Consider the following 19,133-nt stretch of genomic DNA (forward strand, 5'->3'; position numbering starts at 1 on the left):
TTCTACTCACAAAAAGAAAGTTCTTTAGAGTAGACAACCACACAGTATATAAAAGGTCAAACTGTCTACATAATATAGAATTTTATATATATATATATATATATACACACACACACACACACACATGCATATCCCAAAATGCTAAGGAATAAAAAACTACTGTAATTTTATTACAATGGTAACAGTTTATTTCACAGGTATGAACATACTAGGGGTTATAGCCTAGCTCTCAAGACAATCATGAAGTATAAAAAACAAATTTTGCAATTAGATTGCAACAAAAGACGTTAATCCTGTTCGTAAACAGTTTTAGAAAAAAAAATTTAAAGAAAGGTTATTAGAAAGGACAAACATTTGTTACCGGTTTTATTTTAAACTAAGGTTTGCCAAAAGATACAGTGACCTCAATTCATTTACCATCTTAGCACTTTGCCAATACCAGTGATGTGTGTCTCTTCAGTCTATGACATTGTTTCCACATTTATTTTAAACCCCCATCACCTTCATTAGCATCTTAATCACTGAAGCATGTACTTACAACAATCTTATTTTTCTCAAAAGAAATATTTACTTTAAAGAACTCCCCAAGCCGGGCGCCGTAGCTCACGCCTCTAATCCTAGCACTCTGGGAGGTCGAGGCAAGTGGATCACTCGAGGTCAGGAGTTTGATACCAGCCTGAGCAAGAGCGAGACTCCATCTCTACTAAAAAAAATAGAAAGAAATTAGCAGGCCAACTAAAAATGTATAGAAAAAGTTAGCCGGGCATGGTGGTGCATGCCCGTAGTCCCAGCTACTCGGGAAGCTGAGGCAGAAAGACTGCTTGAGCCCAGGAGTTTGAGGTTGCTGTGAGTGAGGCTAATGCCAAGGCACTCTAGCCCGGGCAACAGAGTGAGACTCTGTCTCAAAAAAAAAAAAAAAAAGGAACTCCCCTAACCATAATGACAGTGTAGTCATTTAAAAAATGTTGTTCCAGATTTGGCAGGTTTTAATTGAAGATTTTTTTTTTTTTTTTTTTTGAGACAGAGTCTCGCTTTGTTGCCTGGGCTAGAGTGAGTGCCATGGCGTCATCCTAGCTCACAGCAACCTCAAACTCCTGGGCTTAAGCAATCCTACCGCCTCAGCCTCCCGAGTAGCTGGGACTACAAGCATGTGCCACCATGCCCGGCTAATTTTTTTCTATATATATTTTAGTTGGCCAGATAATTTCTTTCTATTTTTAGTAGAGATGGGGGTCTCGCTCTTGCTCAGGCTGGTCTCGAACTCCTGACCTTGAGCGATCCACCCGCCTCGGCCTCCCAGAGTGCTAGGATTACAGGCGTGAGCCACCGTGCCCGGCCTGAAGATTTATTAAATAACTTTTATAAAAACACTGTAGAGAGTAACAGATTTACAATTAGTATAGTTATTCCACTCTCATCATTCTTCCTAAAGAAATAAGAGAAAATGATTCTAAAAGAAAATTTCTTTCCAGTTTCAACTGTTCTATTTACACTTATTTATCAGCCCATAAGGGGATGTTTGGCTTACATGCTCCTACTCTACCAAAAACATATATACGTTCTGGATATACTATATAGATAAAATGGGAGAAGCAGAAACTACCAAGTGTTTGCTTGTTGCACCAAATTTTACATATAACATATAAACCACGATGAAGTCTTACATTATTAGTAGTATTTTGTTAACAAATTAATTCTTATATAATAATAATCAAGTCATTCTATGTCAATAAGTTTCTTAGTGTTTCTTAAAAATTCTACAACACTCCTTTCTTTTTAACAGTTAAACAATATGAAAACAAAATTGTACTATTCTAAAGGGGAAATAATATCTCATGTAATGTAAGGGAAAATAAAAATATCCCAGGATGACTGGGGAAACGGGATATTCTGGATAAGTAAATACTCTGACTTACCGATCAATTATTTTAATAATCATACTAAAAGTTAAACAACAAAATAAAATCTAGCCTTCAATACGGGCATCTTAGGAGGCTACACTCTTTTTCAACGATGGTATCACTGTTTAATTCTAGACTCAACTTTTGAAACAGCCCTTAGTGCCAGCTGAGGCGGTACAAGAAAAAATAATCAGTCTAATTACTTCATATTCATAAAGCATCTTCCAAAATGTATTACATAGCTTGGTCCCCCAACTTATTCATCAGACCAAGCTCAGAACAATTTAGCATAAAATTTAGCTGCCACTGAGATTGTCCAAAAAAATGCTTATGGCTCAATTCTAAAAAGAATATAAAATGGTTTAAAAAATGGTGGTATTGTTGAATAGGTATATGAAGTCTCCTAATGTGAAAATTACAAAAATTCAGAAGGATTTATAAATTCCATCATGACTATTTTAAACGAATAACATTAGGATGATAAACTGTATACATTTCCTCTCAGTTACAATATAGTAAAATATACAATTTGAAAGCTACAATGAATAGAGAAGCTAGTCAGAAGGTATTTCAAAATCTTACTCATACTAAGAACAATAATTTAATTGTTCTACAGACATAGATAGAAATCATGTAAGATTAGACAGAATAACAAATAGCTACTGCAGAGTTTACAAATTTGATTACTAATTTGATTCAAACAAATTTGAGATACAATAAATATTATTATCCTCATTTTCTATATAAGGAATTAAAGGGCTAATGAAGAGATTTTCAACCCTTTTTCAGCCTCAAAGCCTCTGAAGAACTCTCTATGGTAACAGTGATTCTCTAGCCTAGGGATAGAGGCAGAGGTTCTCAATCCTGGATGGACACTTGAATCACTTGGGGTACATTTACAAACTATTGATGTCCTGGGTCTCAGAGATTTGAATTAAACTGTTCTCAGGTGGGGCCCAGCTATTTTTTAAAATAGCTGTCAAGGTGATTCTAATTTGTAGCTAATGTTAAGAATCACTGAATGAGAGAGAAACAAAGCACTGCATTTAGGTTGAAGGACCTTCAGGTGATTCTTACAAAAAATAAAGATCTTTAACGAGGTATAATTAAATGCATATTTACACATGTACATACATGTATTAAAGTCTAACTTTGACAAACTTAGTGAAATTTATACAATTGTGTATCCATCATTATAATCCAGTTTTGGAAAACTTCCATCCTTTACAGTCAATCGTCCTCCTACCTATGGCCTCAGGCAAGCAATGATCTGTTTTCTGTCTCCTTTTACTTTTCATAACAGAAATTCTTATAAACAATCATACAATAAATATCTTGTCTGGCTTGATTTATACACTTGGCATAATGTTTTTCAGGTACAACCAAAACCCTTCATGCCTTTTCATTGCTGAGGAGTATTCCATTATATGAAAAAAAACCAACAAATTTTATCTATTTCACCAGTGAATGGATATTTGCATAGTTTCCAGTTCTTAGCCATTATGAATAATGTTTTATAAACATTTTCTTACAAGCCTTTGTGTGAACATATGTTCTCATTTCTCCTGGCTAAGTATCTAGGAGTGAAAGGCTCGGTTATAGAGTTAATGGTAAGTTTAACTGCCAAACTGTTATTCTTAGTAGCTGTACTATTTTACATCCCCACCAACAATGTGTGAGATTTGCAGTTTCTCCACATCCTCATCAACATTTGATAGTGACTGTTTTTAATTAGAGCCATTCTAGTAAGTGTATCGTAGAATCACATTTTGGTTGTAATTTGCATTTCCCAAAGACTCATGATGTTGAGCATCTTCTCAGGTGCTTTATTAGCCATTCATGTATCTTCTTTGGGGAAATGCCTATTCAAGTCTTTTGCCCACTTACTGAGTTACTATTGAACTATAAGATTTTTTTCATGTATCTGCCCATTGTCAGATATATGATTGTACCTACTTTCTCCTAGTGAGTAGCTTTTTCAATTTTCTTAATAGTGTTTTCGAAAAAGTGAATATTTTAAATTTTGGTGAATTCTAATCTATAATTTTTTTTATAGAATAGATCATGCTTTTGGTATATCTCTATGTTATCTTATAGAAGTTTTATAGTTTTAGCTCTTAAATTTAGTTATGTATGATCCATTTTGAGCTAATTTTCAAGTAAAATCTAAATATAACCCACATATGGATATCCAATTTTTCCAGCACTGTGTTTTCCCCCTGGCATCTTTGTCTTTACTGTTTCATTGATCTGTGTATCCTTAGTCCAATACCACACTGTCTTGATCACTGTGGCTTTATAGTTTAAGTCATGAAATCAGGTAGTGCAAGCTTTCAACTCTTGTTCTTTTGGTAGATATATTCCTTAACATTTTATTCATTGATTTCTGGTCTATTTTCTTCCTTCTACTCACTTGAATTAGGTCTTCTTGCTTCTGGAGCTTGATGCTTAGTTTACTGATTTTTTATCTTTCTTCCATTCTAAGATAAACAGTTAAGATCTTCTTAGTACTGCTTTATCTGCTTTCCATACATTTGATATATTTTAATTTTATTCATTCAGTGAAACCTACTTTCTAATTTCCTTTTTGACTTCTTCTTTGACCTATAGGTTATTTAGAAGTGTGTTAAATTCCAAATAGCTGAGGGATTTCTCAGATTTCTTTCTGTTGTCGATTTCTAACTTAATTCCATTATAATTGGAGAACATACTCCACTGTGCGTTATTTCTTTCCTTTTAAATTTATTGAGATTTGTTTAATGGCTTAGCATATATATGTAAGTCCATACTGAAGAATGTTCTATATGGGCTTGAAAAGAATGAGTATAATGTTGAGTAGAGTGTTCAAATCAGTACAGTTGAGTTGGTTAAAAGTTTTCACCACTGTATTCCTAGCACCTAGAATAAATGAATGAAAGGTAGGACTAACTGACTGAATGAATGAATGAACAAGGTCACAAAGGAATAAAATCAGGGAATAGTTTTAGGAAATACTACAAAGTTAGTTTGAAGACTCTGGGACACATAGGGCAACAACAGAGAATGTGCATAAACCAGCAGGTTATAGAGAAACAAGAGTTATAGTGTAAGACAATGATCTTGAGAGTTGATATACTATTTGGGATAGTGAGAAAGGCCATTATTAATGGCACTAGGACAGGGATACCAAGTTTTCCAGGTGCAAGAGTTATTGAAACTTTTACACTAGCTAAAACTTTGCTTCTCTATTTTTACAAAAAAAGTTCTTTTGGGATAAGAATTTCCCTTACAGAAAGGGTTATGGGTAGAATAGAACTTAATAATCAACTGTCCAGTTTTACTTTGTTTCTACTTCTAAGATAAAAAAAGTACCGTAAAGTGTGAGCTTAATCAGCCCTAAATGATCCAGCCTAATCAGTAGTCAACAATCTGTCTTCAAGATTATCATGTGATATATGTCTTATTCTTATTCAGAAGTTACTGATATTAATCCTCAAATTTCAAGAGGTGATAATTTTAAAAAGTCACATTAAGCGACATGACATTTTCTTCAAGTTGCAATGAAAATCATGCAACTCCCCAAGAGTAAATTCTAAATCAATAAATTACTTTAAAATTAGAACCTTCAACATAAGGGCTGTTTGAAGTTGGACAAAATCACAAGAGAAAAAATAAATAATAGATACGCTGTCCAGAATATATTCAAAATTTATTTACTAGATGTTAGTATAATTAAGTGATTACATATGTCTAATTGGTCTTATAAATATATAATGCTATGAAATGGATAATTAGTATCCCATGATTTCATGTAGTATAAGTGAAATTGACTATATTGCCACCTAGCAAATCTATTTCTGATTTTGTTTTAGCATCTGCCAAAATCGCTAAATATACAATTGTTCCCTGAGGGTAGGTGAGAAGGGTTAAAGCTGTACTTATTCATTCACTAATATGGTGCAATAAGTTATATTAATCATGTCTCTTCCTTGAGCTCTTATTAAGGCTATGTTAGGTCATACACTCTGAAAGTGCCCTCCACTTTGCCTTCATATTGTCAGCTAAACTGACTGATAATTATTTTTCAAAGCATATTCCTCACTTGACTATTAATTTCACAAAGAAAAAAACCATGAATCTACTTTCTCAAGTGCAGGAACCCAGTTTGACTCTCCTTTATTTCCCATATTTTGCATTATACCCTATATAAATGGTATTTTGATGAGGATGTTAATGATAACTCGATAGGGACTTCCAAAGACCATTTACTAAATCATTTCCTAACTTTTCCTCCACTTTCATCTTAAATGCAGGTACAGCTGGCCCTCCATATCTGTAGGTTCCACATCATGGATTCAACCAATTATTGGTTGAAAACATTAGGGGAAAAAAAAAACAATAAATAACAATATAATAATAAAAAAATACAAATTTAAAAAATAATGAAGTATTACAACTATTCATAGAGCATTTACATTGTATAGACACTATAAGTAATGAGATGATTTAAAGTACACAGGAGGATATGCACAGGTTATATGCAATTACTACTCCATTTTGCATAAGACACTTAAGCATTCATGGATTTTGGTATCTGCAGGAGACCTAGAGCCAATCCCTTGTGGATACCGAGGGACCACTGTATTTCAAATAGAGAGCCACTCTATTCTTGGCTCTCTTCTCTGGCCATGTATTTTTTTTTTTATTTCAGCATATTATGGGAGTACAAATGTTTAGGTTACGTATATTGCCCTTGCCTCCCCTTCACCCCCCGAGTCAGAGCTTCAAGTATGTCCATTCCCCAGAGACAGTGCACATTGCACTCATTATGTATGTATATACCCATCCCCTCCTCCCCCCTCCCATCTGCCCAATGCCCGATAAATGTTATTCCTATATGTGCACTTAGGTGTTGATCAGTGAAACCAATATGATGGTGAGTACACGTGGTGCTCATTTTTCCATTCTTGGGATACTTCACTTAGTAGAATGGGTTCCACCTCCATCCAGGAAAATACAAGGGGTACTGTATCACCATTGTTTCTTGTAACTGAATAGTGCTCCATGGTATACATATACCACATTTTATTAATGGCCAACAAACATATGAAAAAATGCTCAACATCTCTAATCATCAGGGAAATGCAAATAAAAAATGAGATATCACTTATCTCCAGTGAGAATGGCCTTTATCAAAAAGTCCCAAAACAATAAATGTTGGCGTGGATGTGGAGAGATAGGAACACTCATACCCTGCTGGTGGGACTGCAAACTAGTGCAACCTCTGTAGAAAGCAATATGGAGATACCTCAAAGAGATACAAGTAGATCTACCATTTGATCCAGCAATCCCATTACTGTGCATCTATCCAAAAGAACAAAAGACATTCTATAAAAAAGACATCTGCACTCGAATGTTTATAGCAGCACAATTCACAGTTGCAAAGATGGGGAAACAACCCAGTGTCCATATAGCCATGTTTTTTATGTGTTGTTTTTTTTCAACCTTTCCTAATTATTACATGTATGGTAGGTTTTTACATCAGTGAAGAGGCTTCCCATTTATTCACACCTTTGGATAATCACCTCCCCCTTGAATCTGGGCCATTCTGTGACTAGTTTTAAATAACAGAATGGAGCAGGAGTGAGACTCAGCCAGTTCTGGGACTAAGCCTTAAAACGTCTTGGCAGCTTCAACTTCATGTGTTTGTCCTGAGCCACCAGGTAAAAATTCCAGCTAACCTGCTGGAGAGATCATGTGACGAGACCACGTGGCAAGGAAAAGGCTCTGGGACTACAGAAAGACAGAAAGCCAGCTGGCTCTGCAGACCAGCTAAACTCAACCTCCTAACAACCCGTAAGTCCAGTGCAGCACAATGAATGACCACTGGGAAGATAAGTAGAAGAACTAGCCTGCTGAGGCAGCTTAGATTGCAGAACCATGAGCACATATTAAATGTTGCCTACTTTAAGCCACTAAATTTTAGGGTGGTCTGTTATACAACAGATAAACAAAACTGCTGGTAAACTTGAAACCTAAATCCCCAGCCATGACTATTCTCTAGAGATCTAGACCTAAGTTTCAAACTCTACATTTAAATTTCCACGTAGATAACTTACCTGCATTTCAAATTCAACATCTGCTAAAATGGAATTCAGTATCTCCCCTATTTCCTCTATAGTACTGTGTAAATAGCTGATTTTAAAATTGTATTCCTTGGAATTCTAGGGCTCTGTGGAGTTTTTCTATAGATTTCTTCACAATATTTCTGGCACAAGTGTTTCAATTACAGCTATTAGTCCCATCACATCATGGCTCACAAAAACTAACTAGAAGCTCGAAAAAAATTAAACAAATTATTGTTCAATTTAAAAAAAACAGGCATTTATATCCAAGCAAAAGTATGAAGGAATACACTTTAACTGACTATGTGACTTTGGGAAAGTAACTTTAACATTTTGAGACAATTACCTCATGAAATAACTATAATTTGAACTTAATCTCTGATTTTTATAACAGAAGGTAACATTTCATTTTTATAGTGACATCTCGAACATACTAAATTATTAGAGAGGCAACACAGTAGAGTGGTAAAGAGCATACAGCACAGATTCAAATTCTTGGAGAAGTTATAGAGCTATTTATTAATTGGCAGAGCTGATAGGTTCTATATAGGTTCTACAACAGCTCTGCAACTTCTCCAAGCCCCAAGTTCCTCATCTGTAAAATGGTGATAAAAATAAGTATAAAGAGTTATTATAAATATTAAATGAATAAATATTTCTAAAGGACAGTACTTAGAACACTGCGTAACATAGTTAAGCTGTTAAGCAAGTTCTAGTAATTTCTGCAGAAAATTGTAATCACAGGTTTGTTTTTTTAATGTACTGTATGATAAATGAAGCACTTTATTTTCACAAATTCGATTCATGAAATGTCTCTAAGAAACCGATGTTCAATAAAATTAGCTATCTAATGAACCAAAAGTTCTGTCTTTAGATCACTGACATTTTTTTTTTTTTTTTTTTTGTTGAGACAGAGTCTCACTTTGTTGCCCAGGCTAGAGTGAGTGCCGTGGCGTCAGCTTAGCTCACAGCAACCTCAGACTCCTCGGCTTAAGCGATCCTACTGCCTCAGCCTCCGGAGTAGCTGGGACTACAGGCATGCGCCACTATGCCCGGCTAATTTTTTCTATATAGATTTTTAGTTGTCCATATAATGTCTTTCTATTTTTAGTAGAGACGGGGTCTCGCTCTTGCTCAGGCTGGTCTCGAACTCCTGACCTCGAGCGATCCACCCGCCTCGGCCTCCCAGAGTGCTAGGATTACAGGCGTGAGCCACCGCGCCCGGCCGATCACTGACATTTTTAATGAATATGGTTATGATACTTTATGTTACAGTAGGTTGTTAGATATAATTAAAAATCTTAAAATAATTATATTCCTTTTAATCAGTAGTAATAATATGAAATACTATTTTCTTATAAAGAAATTTATCTTCACTTCAAATTTGATAAATACATTATCAATGTTGCATCAACAATTTAAAGATTTACTACTTACCACTGATTGTTTTAGGCTTTTTAGCTATATATTCCTTCCATTTTCTTGAACTGAGTTGGTTGGGTGGTGGAATAAGTATGTTACTAACAGTACATGGCAATACAAAAAGAGCACCAACCTGGACAGAACAGAACATATTTTTATTGATTGCATACTGAGATTCATTCTTGAATAGTACCATTTGACACTCGTATTTTTCACACATGCTTCACCAATTTAACACATATTTAGTAATGCCCCCTACCCCAACAACTCCGCTATATAAACTAAAAAAATATGAACAACATCCCACTCTCTGTCCAAAAAAAACAAACCAAAAGCCACAACGCAGACAAACAAAAATAGAAAACAGCATTCAAAGGTACATGCTTCCCTTTTCCACTGAGGTATACATCTCTGAAAACTTTGTTACTCACAATATTTGCTTCAAGTTCTGGTAGTGGAAGTAATTTCTTTGTATACCTACAGAACACATAGAGCTGAAAGTTCTACCAGCCTTATGTAGATGTCCTAAGATGTCATATTCAACAAAAGTCTTACAGTCTTTTCACTGGATGGATTATTGTTCTGGCATCAAAATTGGAACACATCTGAAGGCAATTTAGAAACTTTCGTTTCTAGAAATCAGAGATTTAATGCTAATAGGTAAAAACTGCAGAGAAGACAATGAATTATACTTTAGCAAACACTGCAGCTTCTGACTGATTTATAAGCAAACTAAGCGTATTCATCTTTGTATTTCCAGGGTTGGGGATACAGATGTTCATTAAATATTTGTTCAACAAAATCATCATAATATATTTAGGTAAATTCTCAGTTTGATTAAGGGCTAAATAAAACAGATTGCAATTCTGAAAAGCTATATTTTGCCTGTTATTTTAGAAATGTAGCTACATCAATCAGCATATCCCAATAAAGAGTATTAGTTTCTTTTAAAAACTATGGGGAAATTTAGGCAAGGCATTTGCCAAAGATCTTTAATTAAGTCCTATATAGATAGACTGATTACATAAGATATGCAATATTCATATTTTAATGTACTATTTTATTGCTATTTATTACATTTACTTATGCATTCTTAGTTAACAGATATAAAAATAAATATTTTAGGAACAAAAGAAGGAAAGTAAAAAGAAATATGCTTATTTTTCTTTATTAGTATAGCCATAATCTTTTTTAAAGTCAAACATTTATATAATCAAGTTTTAGAAATTAAAAATATTTAGCAATAGAAAATAATCATTAAATATAAAAGATTATGTCTAATTTTCTCAACATTAAATTTCAGTTCATCTTTCTTGCATACGTAAGACTTCATTGTCCAAAGTGCACGACAAGATTATATGGTCCAAAAGGTCAATAAAGCTGTAATGTGAATTGCCAGATTGGGTCTCAGTTATAGTTTTCTCAACATTTTAGGGATGCTAAATGCAGTTCAATACATGATAGATAGTCTGATACAAATGTGCTATGACTCATTAGCTGAAGAAGTGGCCACATTTTTGAAACAGTCTAATATTGATTAAACAGCTGCTACAAATATGAAAATAAACATTTCTAAACCACACAAACTATAATTCCCTACAAAATAAATTTTCCAATTGTTCATACTGCATTTTGAACAAACTTGGATTCTGATAACTTGCTCTCATTGATACACTAATCATTAGATAACCTCCGAGACTGGAGGATGATCTGTTTAGGCCATCATTCTACCTTCAGAATATAAAAGCCAAAGAGCATTTCAAATCTGGGTTTCAAAAACCTGGATTCAATCTTTTCAGTAGGTCCTCTCTAAAAGCAGACACTATGAAAACCATGTTTCTAGCTTTGCAAATTTCTCTCTTTAAAGAAATATTTCTTGGCCTTAAGATTAATAAACACTGTGACGCATTAATCCTATTTTGTGTTTTCTTAATCTAGCTTAATTATTAGTAAAATAAGCTTAATCCAAGAAGCTTTTATTTATATTCTGGGGCTAATCATAGAGATGGCTAGATAGACAGATAATTTTTTTAAGCTTAGATGACTGAGGATCACATAAACAGGAATTAAGCACCAGTTTCCTAAGGAAGGGTCTTATCCACCAATATCTAGAACAAGCATCTGGCACATAGTAGGCAGTAAAAAAATTAAATGTTGAATAAGTAAATGAAAACCAAAAGTCATAAAGCACTAGAAGGATTTCAAGGAACGAGCATACAATTCAAAACTTTTTTTCCCCAAAAATGTAAAAGATAAATTAAAACCCAATGTAAAAGAAAAATAAACTGTTTCACATTTAGAGATTTATTGTCTAAGTTATATATGTTCTCAAAAATTATTCCTTTTGCTGCAGTACAGTGGAAACATAGTTATAAAGTCTCATTTATTTATTCCTTACTGGTAATAGCATGTTCTAATATTTTATAATTATGGTTCAAGAAGCAATAAAAGTAACAATCTAATATAATAAATTTAAAATAAAGCAATTGAAAATATATTATTAAATATCAAGTTTAGGTTGCTTCTAGGATTAGTATTGCCTATCTTCAATAATGAGATAGATTAAGGATTATTTTACACCTGCATTAAACAAATTATAGGTATATATCTAATTTTGACTTAAAATTTCTACAAATTTCTCTATAAAACTTCTCTATAAAATTTCTACAAATTCATATCTTCAAATTACCTAGAGAATATCTGGTGCTTTATACTTTTAAGGAAACTGTTTCACATATGTGTGTCAATGATTGTGTAACACAAACTTTAAAGACAATAAAAATTAGCAACCATCATTTATATCATACTTAGTAGTTCATAAAATATATTCCTGTTTGGTTTTCATTACAACTCTGAAACAGGTAACACAAGATGATTATATTTCCAGTTTACAATTCAAAAAGCTATCAGCCAGTGAGTGGCAAAGCTGGAAATTAAACCCAAGTTCTCTAAAGTACATGTTCTTCTACTTAAGACTTTCTACTATACCATTTTCCTTTCCTTTCTCGATAATGTGGTGAGATGATTAATATAAATGATAAATACTATTTATCATTTATAAAGAGGCTCCAGCTCCAAAAGATCAAATCACTAGATAGGGTTACACAGAGAACTACTTAGCTATTTGGGTTAAACTAGGAGCAAAGTATTTTTTTTTCTTAGTATACTTTTTTTTAACTATACCAATTCATAAAACTTTTATGCAAATAGTTCTATAGACATGTATGATCTTATTAATCTTTATTTAAAGTAGGTTCTCCCAGTTTATGCCCTACCTCAGTTTGTTTACTTTTTTCATAGTTCTTATTATACCTGCAGTTATTTGTTTTCTATTTGTCCATCACAATTTAAAGTTGCACAAGGACAGAAGCTTCATCTGTATGATTCATTACTGGGCCCCCAGTATCTAATATAGTCCCTAGCACACAACTGGATATATATTGGATAAATAATAAAAGATAAATTTTAAAACGTCAAAATCTAGCACATTAGATATTCCTAGAGGATGAAAGCCAGGGTTATCATTTGTTCAAAGGCTATCTCATCAAATAAATACCTTGGTGCATTATTCAAAAGACTGTTAAATTTATGGAAAAAGAGGCAGGAAGCCAAAATTTTAAATTACCATCTAGTCAAACATCTTTTTTTTTTTTTGAGACAGAGTCTCACTTTGTTGCCCAGGCTAGAGTGAGTGCCATGGCGTCAGCCTAGCTCACAGCAACCTCAAACTCCTGAGCTCAAGGGATCCTCCTGTCTCAGCCTCCCGAGTAGTTGGGACTACAGGCATGCACCACCATGCCCGGCTAATTTTTTCTATATATATTTTTAGCTGTCCATATAATTTCTTTCTATTTTTAGTAGAGATGGGGGGGGTCTCGCTCTTGCTCAGGCTGGTCTCGAACTCCTGAGCTCAAACGATCCGCCCACCTCGGCCTCCCAGAGTGCTAGGATTACAGGCATGAGCCACCGCGCCCGGCCTAGTCAAACATCTTAAGAACAAAATTGCATTTCTTTTACTATGTCAATTTTCTAATGGAATTATAACCAAGATTTGATTATAGCACCATATGAAAACTGCTATAATTACAATAATTATTCTCTCCCAGCAGGATTGTTTGATAATAGTCTATTTGTTGTTAAAACAATAAGAAAATGTTATGTAAATACTGAGAATGAATAGTTCGTGAATTAAAAATTGTTTACGTGGAAACATAATAGTTGAATAAACAGCCAGAAAGAAAGGCAAACTTTTTCATATTAAAAACTGGACTTGACTTTGTATAGATGTTTCCACTTAAAATCCTTTATACTGTAGTTAAAAAAGGTAAAACTATACCAATTTTATCATATCATTATATATATAATAACTATTAAAATACCTACAAATCTCTAAACATCATTGAAATTAAGAAAAACTGAAAACTTCCAAATGATAATTTAATGAAGCTTTAGAAGTTTTTCTCATTTCCAACCCCTGCCCTACCATAAAAAAAAAATGCAAAGATATGAATGTCTTCTCACAGAATTGAAATCAGATGTTGGAATAGGTTAACAATAAAGTGTAAAATGTTAAAACTTTAAAGGAATCACCAGTAAGAAAGCTTATTTCTGAAAATCTCTTCTAAAAATAAAACATCACTTTGTCTACAGAATATTTTTAAGAGTTATTATGAAAAGTCTAAAATATCTTAATATGAATTAGGACCAAAATTATGTCACATTATTTTAAGGAAACCAATTCATTAAGCAAAAACAGATGAATAACCTACATTTCCTTTTCTTACACATCCTTCAAAAACAAAAAACCATCGCTTCTCAGCCTTTTGGCTAAGATCAAAAACCAAAAAAAAAAACCCTCTATACCTTGCCACACAGAGAAGAAATCTGCTCCAACAGCAACGTAGAATTCTGTTTGGTATTGTTTTTTGTCAGTCCTCTGTACTAAGGAGTTAAAGAAATGACGGAATGTAACTCTGAAACAATTTACTTCCTCAAATAAGTTTGATTATTTTAATTCTTTCACAAGTTGTTTAAATTCATTTATTAAAAAATTTAACTGTAAGAATTAACAATTATTCCTTTCTTTAAGGATAATTATTTTCTGATTATTTGATTCTGAAAATATAAGAAATATTTCTACTATGAATAGCAGTACTATAAACTATCAGAACAAGAAATTTGTAAAGCCTGTAGCTTCTGAACAAAAATTCAAGAACACTATGCTAGTGTTTATTTCCAACCAACATCCATTTCTTTTTATACAAGATGTTCTGTTCTTAGGTATATTTCTAAAAATTCTTACAGATACATTCTTAAAAGAGAGCTCAAAACATGTTGAATATTTCCACATATACCTGGTAGCATTTATATTTACTTAAGTATATAAAAAGATATCATCAGCTGACTGGTACTTATATATCAATCATGTTGATAGTAGAAGAAACATCTGAACATTTCATAAGTTTATAAATTACTGTTTTTCTCTACAGATTCCTAACATTCCTCCCTCCTCCCTACCCTATAAGTAATGAGTAGCAATACTACGAAGTCCTCTGCCTATTTCAGAAGTACTTGAGGGAGAACATTTTTTTTTTGCAAGTTGAACTTTTCTTAAAAAGCAAAAAAAGTATGCTGAATTTTATTTAAAAACAAATAGTCAAATATCTAAATTTGAGGTGGTACCATGAAAACAGTTTAAAGTGTACTTTTCAAAACTTTTTGATGCAGACAGCTTTCTGCAAGTAAATCTTACCTAGAAGCCCAATATTTAGAAAAGAGAGAAAAGGTTCTGCTCTGGTTATAGTCAGAAAGGGCCCAGAGCCATGCCCACTCAACTTATCTTCCAATCCCATTACCTAAAGAGCTTTCTCTAAGTTCTAGATTTTCCTTAGCAGACAGTTTGAAAACCTAAGGCATGGTTCTAATATGGGACAATTACATCAATTGTTATCTAGCTGTTGACCTACAAGCTGCTAATAGATGAAGAGAAAAGAAGGACTGATAATAGCTCATATCCGAAACCAACACCTGCAGTTATATTGCCAGGTAGCATGTTGGCTACATGGTTCTAAACAGTAATGTACAATGGATAAAAATTTTTAAAACTACCTATTATATATTACTACTCAAACTACCCAAACTTGAATTCCTCTCCTTCTATGAAAAGGGCTCTTGTTTTCATGTTATCACAACTAGTGGCACCAATTTCAACATCGGGGATCACCTACATTCCTCTGGCCTTCTCACTCTTCCTGTATGTAATAAATCGTGATGTTTTGTAGATTTTATGTACTTTTCCCTGGCTCTCCATTCCAAATGCCACTTCTTTCGTTCAAGCTCTACTAAGCTTTTCAAAATCACACCAGCATGATCTAAAATTTACTTCTGATTGAGCCACTCCCTGGTTTATAATCCTTTTATGGGTCCTCATCATCTTTAGGACAGAACGTAACTCCCAATCATGATATATGAGGTCTTTTAGGTTCTGATCAATCTGAAAAGGCTCTCCAATCTGATCTCTTAGCAACTCTCTCCATCCCCCTAAAAACAAAACACTGTTTAGTGATGGTAGACTACAAACAGTACTCAGCTGGGTGAGGTTCTCCTATGCCTTTGTAAATGTTATCTTTTCTGCAGAAAGGAATTTGTAAGAAGCAAATAATGAGCATTTTGGTTTGGGCTGATATAATACAAAGTCATTCATTCTACAATATTTATCGAGTGCTTACTATATGCTATGATACACTGCAGTTATAGACTTCTTCAGCAAAAACATATCAAGAAAAATAGAGAAGGCATAAAGACACATTCTAGATTTCAGAAAATAAGTTATTTTCAAAAAGCATTAAACACTAAGTAAAATAATAGCAAAGTTATTAAAAAATTAATAAAATATGTATGTGGTTGGAAGGACAGAGTTTCTGTTAATGCTAAATAAGATGAGAAAGCAGGATTGGTCCTATGCTCAGGCAGAGAACATTATAATTGCATTAAAGAACCAAGGCTCAATCACTTCTGGTATTACTTCCACAGCCCTACCCACAACAAATAATAAATACTGCATGAAAATAAAGGTGCTTGCCTAGGAAGATAGGATAGGTTTAGGATACAGGATGTGGAAAAAGCAAGAACTTCCTTCCCCAGCAAATCCAACAATAAGGACTCTTAGACATCAATATTAAAACAATAAATACAATGAAATAAAAATAAGTGTACACTTAACACATTAATATATTTACATGACAATACCAGAACATACAGAAAATGTAATCTAAAAGGAACAAACAAATGAAAGGATACAACTCAAATTCAATGTCTGACATATAGCAGGAGGGCAGATCTGATAATTTTACCATCTGTACAAATTCCAAAGCAGGGCCGTAATAATGGAAAACCTAAAAAAGAAATTAAAATTATATAATACATTAAATATTATTGACAGTAAATAATTAAGTGATTAAGGAATAAAAACTTTAAAATTGACCTTAAAGGCAACTTTTTACACATTATACAAGCAAAACATTTAATCCTCTGTAGCAGATAAGAATTTCTTTCAATACTACCTTCCAAGTAGAGAGACATGGAGATCTTTCAGTAACCAGAAAGAGTTTTAATAGCAGAAAGTAAGTATGGAAAGAGGCAAGAAACAGAGGACAAGAGTGCTCAATTTTTGCTGTTTATCTTCAGGAAGACAGACAGGTGATCCAAGAGGCTAGAGTGTTGAAGACAAATTAGCATCCAACCTCAGCAGGTAGGATAGCAGGACTGAAAAAGAAAAAGAAAAGACACTCCAGGATGAACTCGGATTGTACGCTGAGACCAAAAACAAAGAAAATTCTGCAGAGAAGACTGAAGAAATTAAACAGAAAGATAGTGAAGTCAACCATGTGCTAATTAACATAGAAAGCTCCATTCAGAGAAATAAAATGTCAGTACTGCACTTCTTTGGGTAACGCCTAAAACTAAATTACAGTGATCTAGTAAAGCACAGTTATTTCAATAGTTGGAGCTATAGTGCTTCACATAAAGGGCAAAGGAAAGAGAACACATCTTGAAGAAGCTACACAAAGCTTTAGACATGCAAAAAGCTGAATAATTTCACTATATATGATAATGTGTATATATAGTATATATAGACATATGCACATGTACACACATTTAGTATATGTGTGTATACCGTGTGGGGGTGTGTATATACATATACAGAGCGAGAGAGAGAGGATGAATCTTCAATTTATTGAAGAGGTTATACCCTAAGATTCTCTTTAATAGCAGCAAAAATTTAGATATATTATTCATACTTGAAGAGAAGTTGAGGTCATCAATCTTATGATTCTAATCTTTAGAAAATAATTTAATATTCCTGTGAAAGATAGCCATAGTAAGTTACTTAAATTAAGCAATTCTAAACAAATATTGGGAATGAGTTCACATCAGAAATTATGCCCTTTATTGTACCACCCTTTGATCAGAAAATATTAACCATCAATTTGATATTCTTGTAACTTCATGACCACTATGTTTTGCACATTCTTACACTGGGTCTTTTAAAGTAGATTTTTAAAGTGCTTCCATATAAATACCTCTTATGTTATTTTTCCAATGTTAAAAAGCCAACTGAATGCGTTTCTAATTATTATATTTTATGATTACTTGCATTTTAAGAAAACATCTATAAGAGACATGGGATGAGAATTAATACTTCTTACACTGTAAATTAAGCATATGTCAAGTACTGTGTCAGATGTTATTCTCTTAGCTCATTTAATCCTCATAACTGTAAGATAAGTGTGCTATTATTGCCCCCACTTCACAAATGAGTTAATCAGTTTTACCCAAGATTATACCCAACACCACATGAGTGACAGAGTCAGGTTCCAAACCAAGGTCTACCTAACATTAAAGCTCTTTCTACTATGTCATATTCTCTCCAAACTGAGTCTTAGAAAGGTCACATAGTAAAGTCAAAACCAAAGGTGGTTTCAGGCCTACGCTAATTTAAAGGTACTATAATCAATATTTAAAAAAATCTAAAACAGTGACAGTTTCACCAACATTTAATGATGATAACACAGTGTAACTTATGTAATTAATTATATTAAAAATTATGCTAAGAAGCATACTTAAGTACATATATTAGTAACATTTATTCAAGATTCAAACATATTTTATAGAAAAAAAAATGCACACAAATGAATGACTACAATAAAAATGAAACACAATTACCTTTGGCAAAATATTCTTATCCTTTAATGGTATTATCTTTTTGGCAAGAAAGCCAGTATTTAAATTAGATGTACTAAAATTCTTAGGTGTGACTCCCTTTAAACAAAATTCAGGAAAACTAATTTCAAATCCAAACTGAAAAGAAACCAAGAGAACATAGTTACAAGCATCATGAATAATGCTATAAAAATTAATAAATCTTATTATAATGTAAAAGTTAAGGGGAAAGCCATGTATAAATTTATTTTTGATTCCTCAGCTCAAAGTGTAGTTCTTACATTTAGGTACACATTCTTTCTATTTCAACTTAGACATCAATTTTTCATGAAAAGCTCTCTTTAACCCTTCATCAGCTGGCAAGGGTATGTTAAGCCCATTCTATGCAACCACAGGACCAAATACCTCTTTTGCATTGTTCAATATCTGGCTTCCCACCAATCTGTAAGTTATGCAAAGACAGAAGCTGTCTGTATTACTCATT

General features: G+C 33.2%; 1 protein-coding gene across 1 annotated transcript in view; it reads right to left on the bottom strand.

Moving 5' to 3' along the window:
- MTBP (MDM2 binding protein) overlaps positions 1-19,133 on the bottom strand; it is a 65,431-nt gene that overhangs the window by 37,733 nt on the left and 8,565 nt on the right. The window contains exons 8-11 of the mRNA XM_069466038.1: positions 18,653-18,787; positions 16,727-16,821; positions 14,291-14,363; positions 9,443-9,560 (exon numbers count right to left, since the gene is read on the bottom strand). Of these exons, the coding sequence (XP_069322139.1) occupies positions 9,443-9,560; positions 14,291-14,363; positions 16,727-16,821; positions 18,653-18,787 (421 nt within the window). The remainder of the gene's footprint in view (positions 1-9,442; positions 9,561-14,290; positions 14,364-16,726; positions 16,822-18,652; positions 18,788-19,133) is intronic.

The sequence above is a fragment of the Eulemur rufifrons genome, chromosome 3, assembly GCF_041146395.1.
Source record: "Eulemur rufifrons isolate Redbay chromosome 3, OSU_ERuf_1, whole genome shotgun sequence".
In the NCBI taxonomy this organism is placed as follows: Eukaryota; Metazoa; Chordata; class Mammalia; order Primates; family Lemuridae; genus Eulemur; species Eulemur rufifrons.